Genomic DNA, 12,959 nt, shown 5'->3' on the forward strand with positions numbered 1-12,959 from the left:
TCTGCAATCAGAAGGCTCGCCCGTGACAATGAAATGGTTTTTCCCAGTGATGAGCTGTCTAGGTCTGATAAGGATCTAACGAAACCCACTAAGGGCTACCTCTTTCCCACCCTGTTTATTCTTTTTTTTTAATTTTGTTAAACATTTTTTCATTTTTGAGAGACAGTCACGGGCAAAGGAGGGGCAGAGAGAGAGGGAGAAGCAGGCTCCAGGCTCTGAGCTGTCAGCACAGAGCCCAAGGTGGGGCTCGAACCACAGACCAGGAGATCATGACCTCAGCTGAAGTCGGTCGCTTAACCAACTGAGACCGCGCCCCCCCCCCCCCCCCCCCCCTGTCCCCGGCGTCGCTCTCAGCCTGTTGAAGGGTTGAGCCAACTGCTTTCAGTAATGAAATTATTGCGTGGCAGGTTGTGTGCTACACCGGCCTCTTAGACCCTCTCGCTTAACTTCGTCTGGGAAGAAAAGTAGGTTGAACTGGTCGCTAACATTGGCTGCATATATGTCTTCTCTCTTGAAACAGCTCAATGGTTATTCGGGACTTAACCTTACGCAGTGCTGCTAGCTTTGGCTCCTTCCACCTGATCCGTCTCCTCTACGACGAGTACATGTTCTACTTAGTAGAGCATCGTGTTGCTCAGGCAACAGGAGAAACACCCATTGCAGTCATGGGCGAGGTAAGAGAGGCCGCAAGAGCCGTGACTCACGGGGCTTTGAGAAAAGAAACTGAATTTCATTTTAACTTAAATATATTATTTATTGATGAAAGCAATTATTTCTGACCATGGAGGAAGATCCTGAGGGGCTGTAGAGTTATTGAAGGGGGGGGGGGTCCTTAAATCCCTCTTATATTTACTTTCTTAATGAAAAGATTTCTAAAATTATAAATTATATCACGAGAAAAGTTCGCGGGCTGTTTCAATATGTTGTAAAGGTGTCTATGGAAAGGAAAAGTTTGAGAATCACCGGCCTGAACAGTGATTGAACAGAAAATAAGTGATTGAACCTCCATTGAACAGAAAATAAGAAATATTGATGTTTCTGGTAAGGCGCAGGGCTACAAACCCAGAGGGCAGAATTAAATATGTATTTTGTAGACCCTTCCTCCAAGTGCCCAGGAACAGAAGAAATGATCCAATTTCAGAAGGCTAGTAATAGTGATGGTGGTGAGGATAGCTAACATTTTGGGGATACTTACTGTGTGTCAGGCACAGTTTGAAGACCTTTATAGGTGACAGAGGATTGGACACTTAGCTTTTTGAGGTAGGTACCACGTTATCCTATTTTACAGTGCGTTTCTGAGGTTGATGTGGAAAGCTAAGGACACAGATGAAATGGTTATGTGGCTGATGCGTGGTGGAGACCTGTTTCAAATACTCAGACTCTGATTTTCGAACCCCGGCTTCTAATTGCTAAAGATAGAAAGAAAAAAAGAGTAACTCCAGAATTTTTAAATTTTTTTTTTAACGTTTATCTATTTTTGAGACAGAGAGAGACAGAGCATGAACGGGGGAGGGTCAGAGAGACAGGGAGACACAGAATCAGAAGCAGGCTCCAGGCTCTGAGCTGTCAGCACAGAGCCCGACGCGGGGCTCGAACTCACGGACCGTGAGATCGTGACCTGAGCCGAAGTCGGATGCCTAACCGACTGAGCCACCCAGGCGCCCCATCTTCAGAATTTTTAGATAGAAAATAAAAATATCTTATTTTCAGCGAGCGTCAAAAAGCTGATACTCTGATGTAAATTGACACAAGGATTGGTTAATATGATGAGGAATAGATACAAATCCTCCAGTAATTCTGCACCAGTGTATTTTGTTGTACTGAATCGGGGGTCCTTCCGACGTTCCTAGATTATGCACCAAATTTGGGCATATTACAAATTACCCAAAGCAGTAAAGAAGACATGTGCCTTTTAAAGTTGTGTGTATGTGCTTGTTTAAATTTAAAGTCAAAATAATTATGAGACCATTCTCCTAGCTTAAGAAATAGGATAATAAAGGTATAAATTAAAAATACATTAAAATACCTCGAGGACTTTTGTAAGTGCTCTAATACAAATAAAATACATGTCAGACTTATTCAGAATGTTCTTGAAAAGATTCCTTTGTCCCTCTTTAAAATCCCTCGCTGTGCGCTGATGTGTTATGTGTTTGTAAGACGCTCAATGGTGCTTTTGCTTTAATGATGCCAACGATGTATATATGTGTATGAGATTTAGCAAGAATCGCTGAGATAGGCGGGACCTCATGGAACCAAAACCATCTGGCCTTTTCTTAGATTTGACCTCCCCTAGTGCCTTTTTCAGTAGTTGTCTTACAGATACCTGGTTGCCAAATGCCCAGTTGGCGCGTAGATTAAGTACCGTAAATTTTCTCAAGTCAGGGCCCAACACCTTGGACACAGACATGCCTCTTGGTCTGTTTAACACGTTTGCCAACCACCTTGTATGTTCCGGGGACTTCTTTAAGATGGTCGGGATAATGGTAACAGGGATTCTAATTAATACCATGTGACTAATCCTGATGTGTGGTCTTTGCTTCCGTCACATCTCGAGGGAAGAAGGGCAGTGGGCGGGCGCCGGTCACACAGTGTGAAGACTGAGCAACCCCCTCACAGGCTTGTGTGGGTGTTGCTGGCTCAGCAGGGTTAAAACAGTCTTACGTAGTCAATGCTGCCAATTAACCATCCCCATAGGCATTCTGTTTTCTTTTTCTTTTTTTTTTTTTACTATACGTAAACAATGTAGATGAATATGACAGATTCCCCCATGAGGTAAAGATACAATATGAGTAAAGACCTAGATCAGAAAATATGGTATAAGACACTTGTGTGAGATCCGCAATCTAATACACACACCTCTTGATTTCTTTGCCTACTCTCTCCCTTACCCGATTTATAGGACAATCCTTTGAGCTGTCTTTACTCATCCATTATTCAGCCCAAGCCAATTAAGCGTAGTTTTCTAGGTTTGTTCTCCCCATACAACGCTGATGGACTCAGAACGTCTGTTGGCCATAATAGACCCGTAGATCATAGTCGTATTAGCGTCTCTGAAATTTCTTGATTCTTGAAAGGAGGAGAAGGAAATTCAAGAAAAAGGAAATGCTGTTTTCTCATGTGTCCCTCCCATGTTATCCCGTGCCTACACTAGAAATCAGATTGGAGGTTAAAAAATAAATAAAAAGGGCTTCTGCATGTTGAGGCTCAGTTGCATTAGCCCCTTAGGTGGTTGCCCTTTTCAAACACCAAGTCCAGAAGTGCCTGTGGGGGCAACACCTTGGGCCCAAATCCACTGAAATCCATAAAAGTCACCCTTACCCTCAATTGCAGCAATTGGTTTTCAATCATCAGTCACAACAGCAACCACAAACCCAATAATAGTTCTCACTATTTATTGAGAGCTCATTACATACTTAATGAAATCAGACTCTTGATCTGTCTACCAATGGCTCTTTCCCAGTAAATGGTACCACGATTCTCCCAGTTGATCATGCTGGACACCTGGGCATCATCTTTTATATGTCTTTCTGTCTGGACGCCTATGTCCACCCTGTTACTAAATCTGTTCTTTCCCAAACCTCCCCTAGTACAGTCAGTATTGTCTTATGAAAGGGCCAAGGTGGTTGTGTTATCCCTACTTAAAACCCATCATCGGTATTCTCTTCTGTTAGGTAAGGAACAAAATTCTTTCCTTGGTGCACGAGGTGGTACATGATCTGGCCCTGCCTCTCCGATTAACCTCAACCTCCCTCCTCCTATTCCTTTTGTTGCAATCACAGTGGTCTTTGCTCTGTTCTTATTCACCAAGCTTCTCTCATCATTGGCCCACTGTGTCAATGGTTCTTTCTACCAGAAATCTTCTGCCCAACTCCCCCTTGCTCATGCTAAGTCCTACGTCACGTCTTAAATATCAGTTCCTCAGGGGAGCCCAGCTCCCCCCCCCCGACTACCTTAGACACCCCGTTCTCTCTGATCTATACATTTACTTTTCATTCTAGAACCTACACCACACTAATTGCATGGTTCTTTGTATGATGTGTGTAATCAAAGATTTAATGCCCTGGAAAAAAATGAGCACTTTGAGTCCAGAGAACTGAATTCTCCTGATGGTTCTGACATTTATAGTGGTATAATCTTGGACAAATCTTGTTCACCAATGTTGACTCTCAGACTTACCTCTGAAATTAATTTGTTCATCTGTTTAATACATATTTTTTATATAAAAAGCAATTTTTTAATGTTTATTTATTCTAGAGAGAGAAAGAGACAGAGCATGAGCGGGGAGGGGCGGGGGCAGAGAGAGTGGGAGAATCCGAAGCGGGCTCCAGGCTCTGAGCTGTCAGCACAGAGCCCAATGTGGGGCTCGAACCCATGAACTGTGAGATCATGACCTGAGCCAAAGTTGGATGCTTAACTGACTGAGCCGCCCAGGTGCCTCTGTTTAGCAGATATTTCTTACATACCTACTCTAGACCAAATGCTGTAATGATTAGGTTATAATGATGAACAAAAGAGATTTTGACCTCGCATTCAAGAAGCTTACATTTTAGTTTTTGAATTTATATTTACTAAATATTCACATAACTGTAGAGCTACAAAATTAAAGAGAAACAGGAATGCTTGAAGCATGAGGCCTTCATCTAGCCTGGGAGGGCCAGGGAAGGCTCCCCCCTGCCCTTCAGAAATGATGTTTGAAGTGAGATCTAAAGGGCAAAAAGAGTTCATAACTGTGTGAAGCTGGTGAGAATTGGGGGGTAAGGGGTGGAGACCACCGCAGGCACACAGAGACATGCACACAGGTCCTACCTGAAATGGAAGGGAGCATGGCCAAGGGGAAGCTTTCGTGGAAAATCTGAAGGTCAGACACCAGCAAGACCCAATATATACCATCAAATTCAGTCAACAAGAAGTCGAATTGGATCAGGAAAGAAACCCAAAAATTTCAAGTGATGTGCATACTACTTATGTGCCGGGCCCTGTTCTAAGTGCTTTGTGGCTATTAACTTAATTATACCTGTTTAAAAAGTTTTTTTAATGTTTATTTTTGAGGGGGGGGGCAGGGGCAGAGAGAGGGGGACACAGAATCCCAAGCAGGCTCCAGGCTCTGAGCTGTCAACGCAGAGCCTGACGCGGGGCTCAAACCCACGAACCATGAGATCATGACCTGAGCCGAAGTCGGACGCTTAACCGACCGAGCCACCCAGGCGCCCCTTATTATACCTGTTTTACAGATGATGACATGAGACACAGAGCCGTCAAGTAGCTCGCCTAAGGTCACCCAACCCCTAAGTGGTGAGATCAGGCTCCAAAACCAAGCAGTCTGGCCCCCAAGTTCTTGCTGTTAATCCACCATGCTCGTCGCCTGCTGCACGAATGGGGGTGGGGCGAGCAAGAACAGTTGGGAAGTCAGCGAGAAGAAGCCTGGGAAGTAGCCACAAACTTGGCCGGACCGTCGGTTTTTGCCTTGCGCGCACATTATTTGGCGGACAGCCAGCTAGATCCAGAAGCAAGGGGGAGAGGTTGTCCTTGAAAGCAACTTAGGGACAGTTAATGTATCTTCATTAATGAGAATTCAACAGGTACATTTGAGGATTAACAATTGTTTACATGCTTTGAGCAGGCAGGAGAGACCGATACCCGTTGTACACACAAGCACGGTACACGGGAGTACAAAACTACTGTTTTTTGCATCCCCATTAACACTACCATTTCGGTTGCCGTGCAGGCCACCATGCAATGGCGCCCCCAGAGGAAACAGATAGAGCATCACAGCCCAACACGTTTTCTTCTAAATGTCAGTCAGCTGCCACAGTAATGCTGACTAGTAAGTTATTTAAAGCATGTGCAATTTCAGAGCTTCAGGATTATATTTTTTGCCTGGGTGGTAAAAAGGAAACAGAACTTATTTACTGCTAAAATTATATACCTTTTTGAACTTTAATATTATAAATATACCCATAGACTCTCTGGGAGTGGTGCAATTTTAGGAGCAGGAATAAAACAAAATAAGCAAGTTGCAGCTGTTTGCACACCTGTTAAATAAAACAATTTTTAAACTCAGGGCTTTCTGCGCAGCTCTGAGCGGAAAACTATCCTTTTATTTGAATTTTATGACTATTTGGAATCTATTTGGGAGTTTATGGTATGTGTGCTTTTTTTCCTCAAAATAGACATAGTCCATTAATACATTCTCTGAATCTATAAATTTTGGTTGCTTCATAAAATGATTTTCTGTGGTAAATGTTGTTACCTTTAATTTATTAAACATATTTCAATTCTCTTTGTCGTAATCTCATTATACTTACTTAATATTACATCTAAGCCACCCATATAACCAATTTTTTGAAATAAAAAGTAGAAGCCAAAAGATGCCTCACTTATTCAGATATGAATGTCAACATAAAAAAAGATGATACTTTAGTAATATTTTTAGGGGAAAAAATGGAAGATCCCTTAAGAATATACCATCCAAAGAAAAAATGTGAATTTATCAAAGTTGATGTACTCAAAGTAGATGAGAAAAAAATCTTCAAAATGTAAAAATTGGAGAAGAGCAATAATAATTCCACAGGCAAGCTTTTAGGATGAAAGTTGGGTGAAAAAGTTCCATTTGGTAGAAGGATAATCGTGATAAATAAGCATGGATTCTTAAGGCAAAATCAATCTAATGAAAGATAAATTTCAGTGACTTTACTCCAGTGCAACTAGGGAATACACTGAAAACGTACCTGTGGAATAATAGATGTGCTCTAGAATATTTTAAAATGAATGAATTGCACCACAAGTTACAATCATTTGCAGCAAAAAGCTATCTTGGAACGGCAGGAGCTTAAAAAATGTAATGAATACTTGTCGAAAGTGATATCACTTATTCTTTATAATAAAGTTTATTCGTACGTACTAATTTTTTCAAAATTAATTAATAGAGGAACTGCCTCATGATAATCACTGTGCTAAATGTTTTACATTCTTATTTAATATTCTCCAGAGCCTTGCAAAAGATGGGAAAACAGGTTGAAAGTTTCCCCAAAGCAGGGCCAGCGTGCAGCAGAAAGCAGGACCGTATCATTCCAAATCGCCACACGTGGGCTCCGTGCCGTTCACGTGAGGTTGTATTATCTCACCGTACAATTTTTTTGCAGACGGATTCAAACTTACTTCCGTCTGTGCTGTTCAGCTCCCCCAAAGACGCACACATTCACCGCCACACACGCACCAGATGCCTAGTGTGGAAGCTTTCATTGTTTTGTCCCAGGGTTTCTTCTCTGCATTCCAGGATGCACCCTGATGGTCCCACCACCCTTTCCCTCCCTACTGTTTGTTCGTAGATGTCTAGAATATGCAAACTCACTGGAATATTAGCCTAAGCAAATTGTAACTGGGAAGCTTAGTCTGCTGGAAAACAGCAGCAACGATAAATTACACCCTTCAGCTCCTCTGCGCCCACCCACAGACCGGACCTAAGTCAAAATCATCATTTTGGAATTTGGAGTTTGCTTTTACTGTAAATGTGCTCCTTTACATGAGCACGATTCTGACAGCTTGACAATAAATCATCAAAGTGACCTCCCGGAGCAGAGGCACGGGAGGCCTTTCTTCTACACCTTCCTAAGAATTCGCTTTGTAGAAGCTCTCCCATTCTTCCTCCTCTTTCCTGGTTTGTCGTTCTGTTCCTTCCTTTCTCTGAGTGTGCGAAAAGCACCTGTTGACTCAGCCGCCCAGGGCCACAGCCCTTTCCTTTGGGACTCCTGCTCATTAGCAACCTGGACTTGATTTCCTTCCTGCTTGCTCTGGGCTGTAACCCCTTTTCTTAGGCTCTTCGAAGAATGGACTTTCGCTTTTAACTGTGGTCGAAACACAGTCTTCCAATAGGTGCTCAAAAGACATTCAACAAAGGAGGTATAGGGGCTCTTGGATGGTGCAGTCAGTTGAGCGTCTGACTCTTGGTTTAGGCTCAAGTCATGATCTCATGGTTTGTGAGATAGAGCCCGGAAAGTGCTTGGGATTCCCTCCCCACTGCTCTCTCTGCCCGTCCCCTGCCCTCACTCTCTCTGTCTCTCGAAATAAATAAACATTAAAAAAAAAAAAAAAAAAAGGAAGTACAAAAGAATGATGGAAAGACAGATTGCCAATGTGTAGGACTTCTCACTCGATTTCATGATTTACCTACTGGATTCTTTTATCAGGAGAAAAAAACTTCTAGACCAAGAAGTGCTCCTTCTCCCTAAGATGTGTCTGTCAACATTTCAGAGACCCTCTGTACCAAGCCGGGCATTCATAAGTGCTTTCAACTAGAGATTAGTTCCCTTAAAGCGTTCAGAAGTGGGAAAAGAAGATAAAATAGTTCAAGAATTCTTCATGTACTTCAAGAACTAAAATGGTCATTGGACACATCAGGAAAGAAATCTCGGCACCCTGTTCTCTTCAGCAAAGTCCACCCCTGGGCTATTTTGCTTAGGAAAGAGTGAGCCTGGGATCCCCAACCGACCGACCGCAGAGCCAGCAAGACGTGGGAGATCCTGCGGCACAGATTAGGCATGACAGCTCCCTCTGCTGGCCACTGCGACACTCTGTTGTCCCCTGCCCTGTCCAGGTGGCTCTGGCCTTGCCATTGTCTTTCTGGTAGTTTTGCTCACAAACAGGTGATGAGGGTGCTTACTGGTCCTTCGATAAAGAAACGGATCTCGTTTGAGATCACAAGTGCCTCAATTCACAGGAGTCGTTTTCGACTTTTCACCATCACTGTATAAAATACACTTTCGTAAATGCGATTTTCTCCAAGTGTGTAGGCCAGATGTTTTGATACTAGAAGCACTTCAAACCTGACTCAGGCTACTTGGCACAAAGAGGACATGTTTGTATGCCCCAGCCAGCCTCCACTGTATGTCCGGTTAATAATTTCTGCAAAAGTGGGCATCTGGGTAGCTTAGTCACTTAAGCGTCCGACTTTGGCTCGGGTCATGGTCTTGCGATTTGTGAGTTCGAGCCCCATATCAGGCTCTGTGCTGACAGCTCAGAACCTGGAGCCTGCTTCCTTTTCTGTGTCTGCCTCTCTCTGCCCTTCCCCCTCCCTCTCCCTCCCTCCCTCCCTCCTTCTGTCTCTCTCATTCTCTCTCTCTCAAAAATAAACATCAAAGAAAAAAATTAAAATAATTTCTGCAAAAGAGGGGTGGTAGAATTAAAATTAAGAAATATCTCCCCTCAGGTAATAAACTGATGCCAAGGTTTCCTCTTAGACGATGAAGGTAGCCTCACATGAAGCCTGTCTTAAGTTAGGTTCTTTCTTTGGAACGCATGGTTTTATTTCCATAAAGCATATGCTTCTCAGCTCAGCCCCTAACATTTGCGGAGCCTAAGGTACCCTATGTCTTAACATTTCAAAAGTTATGAGTCGAACTCTAAGTAAAATCTATTCCGTCCAGCTGGGTTGATAAATATGCCCTGATAACAACTTAGAAGGCTATGTTTAAATGTAAGATTCTCAGGCTCCCCATGGATCCATGCCAGAAGATAATGACATAGACCTAGGCAGCCCCTGACCCAGCGTCCAGCCCCAGACCACTTCTCTTAGGCATCACTCCCGATCCCGTGCTGTGAATACCTCTGAACAACTCACGCCAACGTTCAGGTTGTGTCCAGCCTTGGCAAACCTCTGCCCCTCTTTGGCTCTCCCTTTTTTCTTCTGAAGAGTGCACTTGGAGAAGAAATCTGCACGAAGGGAACTCAAGGCCTTTACATAGGGAGTTCCAAGGTCTTAGATAACACAAGTATGGTCTGAGGGGTGGGAGGGACAGACACCAAGAGGACACCTCTACTTGGCCCAATGATTTCCCTACACCGTAGAGAGGGCCACTGCCACAGGAAAGCCAAGACGGGGCTCTTTATAACATGGGTCTCAGGACAGAGGCCCTTCTTGGTTTGGCCTAACGATCCTTATCGTTCAGTGTTCCTGTTGTTGAAAATAGTTCCTGTTGTTTCTTCAAAAGGAACTAAGGCTTCTATTCTTACTTCACGAATGCTGCTTAGAGATTTGGAAACAGGGTAAAGGTACATGTGTCACTGGGTTCCCAGGGGGTGGAGGGGAACAAAAAATGACTGAACAGTTAGACCCGGGATGAAAATATGCTACCTGCGTACAGGGCGACCCATAGCACGTGTTGCCAGTATAGCTGGCTAGTCCGAAGGAGCAGGACCAACAGCAATTGTAGGGCCCCTTTGGCTTCGGTTTGAAGCAAACTGGCAGAAATCTCGGCCATTGACAACACCATTTGGAAATACATTGGAAAAGACACTCACAGAAAGAAAAGTCACCAAAGGAACATGGGATTTTACCAAATGTAGCATAAGCATTCCTTGCACATTTTATAAAATTGGAAATCACTGTAAAATCAGCGACTATTTTCCTCCATTGTGAAACCCTGTGCCGATGCTAAGTGTAAAATGCTTTGATTGATTTGGTTCTCATTTGGAAGACGTTTCAAGAAAATAATAATGCTCCCAAATCCCCCCAAAATCCCAAAATCTTAATCGTAAGATTAAAATTCCAAGACCTCTCTCGCCACCACCCATTACGTCCAGAATAGTTGCCACTAGCTAATCCTTTTGTGATAAGTTCTACGAACTTCAGGCAGCAGAACTGAAATTGAGATTGCCCAGCTCCATTGGAGCTGTAAAGTTAACAAGTTGATAAAGTTGTAAAAACTCAACTTGTACAGTTCAGAACTTCACGAAGTTCGAGTTAAGTGTGGAATGTTGAAAGATTAGAGTTGGGTCAGGAAGTTCCAAACCTGCCTGTGAACTATCTTGTTGCTTCTATAGGGAAGGAAAGCTTTAAAGCTCTCAATTCCTTTGTTGACTTCTCAGAAGACCAGAGAGAGAGAGAGAGAGAGAGAGAGAGAGAGAGTCAACTGGTTGGGCCAGGATTTACATGCTGATATTCATCTGAGTTCATCAGCAATTTCTCATGATGTGATCATCCCCATTCTGCCAAACATAAACACACACACACACACACACACACACACACACACACATCCCATCCATGTTTAGGACACCCTTCTCATGGTATTTGCTTGAATCATTAAAGCCTTGGTCAGCACATAAGCCATCTTCAACTGCAGCCCCTGTCTGTTTCACAAAAAGGAAATCTAAGGATCAAAGAATAACATGTCTGGAATCCCATAGCTGATAGGGGTAGACTTGTGATTCAAAGCTGGGTCAGGCTGGCTCTAGACCCCATGTTGTTCTTCTCTACCATGCTGCTGCCTGTTTTCCATTTAATGCCTTTGCAACCTGGGCAAGATATATCCTTGCTTTAGTCTTAGTTTTCTCATCAACAAAATAAGCATGAGGAATTTCTTCCCAAGCCTGTTGTGAGGATAAAATTAATTACCAGTTAGGCACAGGTAGGTAGGGGTAGGTAGATGGATGGAGTGGATGGTCGGGGGGCAGATTGGCACATATTAGGTACCTAATTTTTTTTCTAGTTCCATTTCCTTTCCACAAGCATGGATAGATAGATAGATAGATAGATCGTTGATACATACATACATACATACATACACACACACATAGATCTGAAGCTATGTGTATTACTCAGAGAGACTGTATTTTGATTGTCTTCGACTCCAGGGCAGATTTTCCAGTATTGAGTCTATGATGATCATGTACACCATTAGACCTTCATGTTTTCGACCATATAAAGATGAGCTTAGAAGTTGAAATTCATGAAACAGATCATATAAAGGCATGTGGAGGCTTTAATAAAATTATGTTGCAAGGGGAAAAATAGCCTGTAGACAAATTTGAATGTTGAGACAAATGATTCGGGGAATTATGAAGACTCCAACAGCATTCTTTGGGTTGGAGCCAAAGTGGTAATCAGAGGCAAAGTAATTCAATGCTCTGGAAAACAGAGCCAACCAAGTAGAATGTAGAAATAAGTCACTTAGAAAAAAAAATGGCAATATTAGGGAAGACGTATAATCATAATTAGACAATCATAGCTAGAGTTGTATCAAATTTGAACTAGTAGGAATGAATGAAAGGTCTTGTGAAATGGGGAGAAAGTGTTATATATACAGTTACTATCTCTGTGTAATTTATTCAAGTTAAAGGGTAAAAGGAAGTTCCAAAGAGACATCTTATTCCAACTAGGAGATAGAAACCACTTCAGAGAATTTTACAGTTCTCTATTCTTAGTGCCTATGACAGCTTAAAGATCTTCTTTCCTAGAGCAAGCAGTTCATTGGCAGAAACTGGAAAAATGTACAGTTACACACACGCGTACGTAATTTCTTCCCTACACGCGTGTATCAAAGGTCACCGCTGTGGCAGAACTGGGGAGCGGGATGAGATCGAAGCATCACTTTATCTGAATAGATTTTGTGATTCTATGTAGCGACTGACCCTGTGAGTAGCTGAGGCCCTCATATGAGCTGTCTTTTCTAGTGAAAACTTTCAACTCTTTGGCGTATCAGCTGCTAATGACCTTGGCCCCCAGGTCAGCAGGCATGCCCAGGGTCACGTGGTCAAGTTCACTGCGGATTCTGCTACATATGTTCCCTGTGGTCACTTCCTTCAGCAGCTAAGCACCTGCCAGCACGCTGGCATCTGGCTGCTGGTCTGTATGGCGTAGATCCCTGCAGAACATCAGGTTGTGCCGATACACGGGGGCTCTCTGGGGTCCTGGTAAACTTTTTGCATGCACGTATGATTTCAGCCAGCGTGCTGTAAAAACTTTCAGACGGATAGGAAGCTGTATATAAAATTCAAAGTCTGTCAATGAAAACTGAAGCACATGCGCCCCCCCCCCCCAGTGACAAATCTGTCTTAGAAGACGAATTCGTGGCCACGTACTATCCCACCTCACCCCCAGTGAAGACTACAGAAGACAGAACTGAGGAAAAATATCAGTGTGTTCTGAACGGCTTAACCCGGAGGCTGTGCTTCCCCTAATA

At 43.2% G+C, this 12,959-nt stretch overlaps 1 protein-coding gene across 10 annotated transcripts in view; it reads left to right on the forward strand.

Moving 5' to 3' along the window:
* Window positions 1–12,959, forward strand: part of RFX3 (regulatory factor X3) — a 286,010-nt gene that overhangs the window by 261,354 nt on the left and 11,697 nt on the right. For all 10 annotated transcript variants that reach the window (XM_049632946.1, XM_049632974.1, XM_049633000.1 and 7 more), the window contains one exon: window positions 521–674. In XM_049632946.1, coding sequence (XP_049488903.1) covers window positions 521–674 — 154 coding nt within the window. The remainder of the gene's footprint in view (window positions 1–520; window positions 675–12,959) is intronic.

The sequence above is a fragment of the Panthera uncia genome, chromosome D4 (genome assembly GCF_023721935.1).
Source record: "Panthera uncia isolate 11264 chromosome D4, Puncia_PCG_1.0, whole genome shotgun sequence".
Taxonomy (NCBI): domain Eukaryota; kingdom Metazoa; phylum Chordata; class Mammalia; order Carnivora; family Felidae; genus Panthera; species Panthera uncia.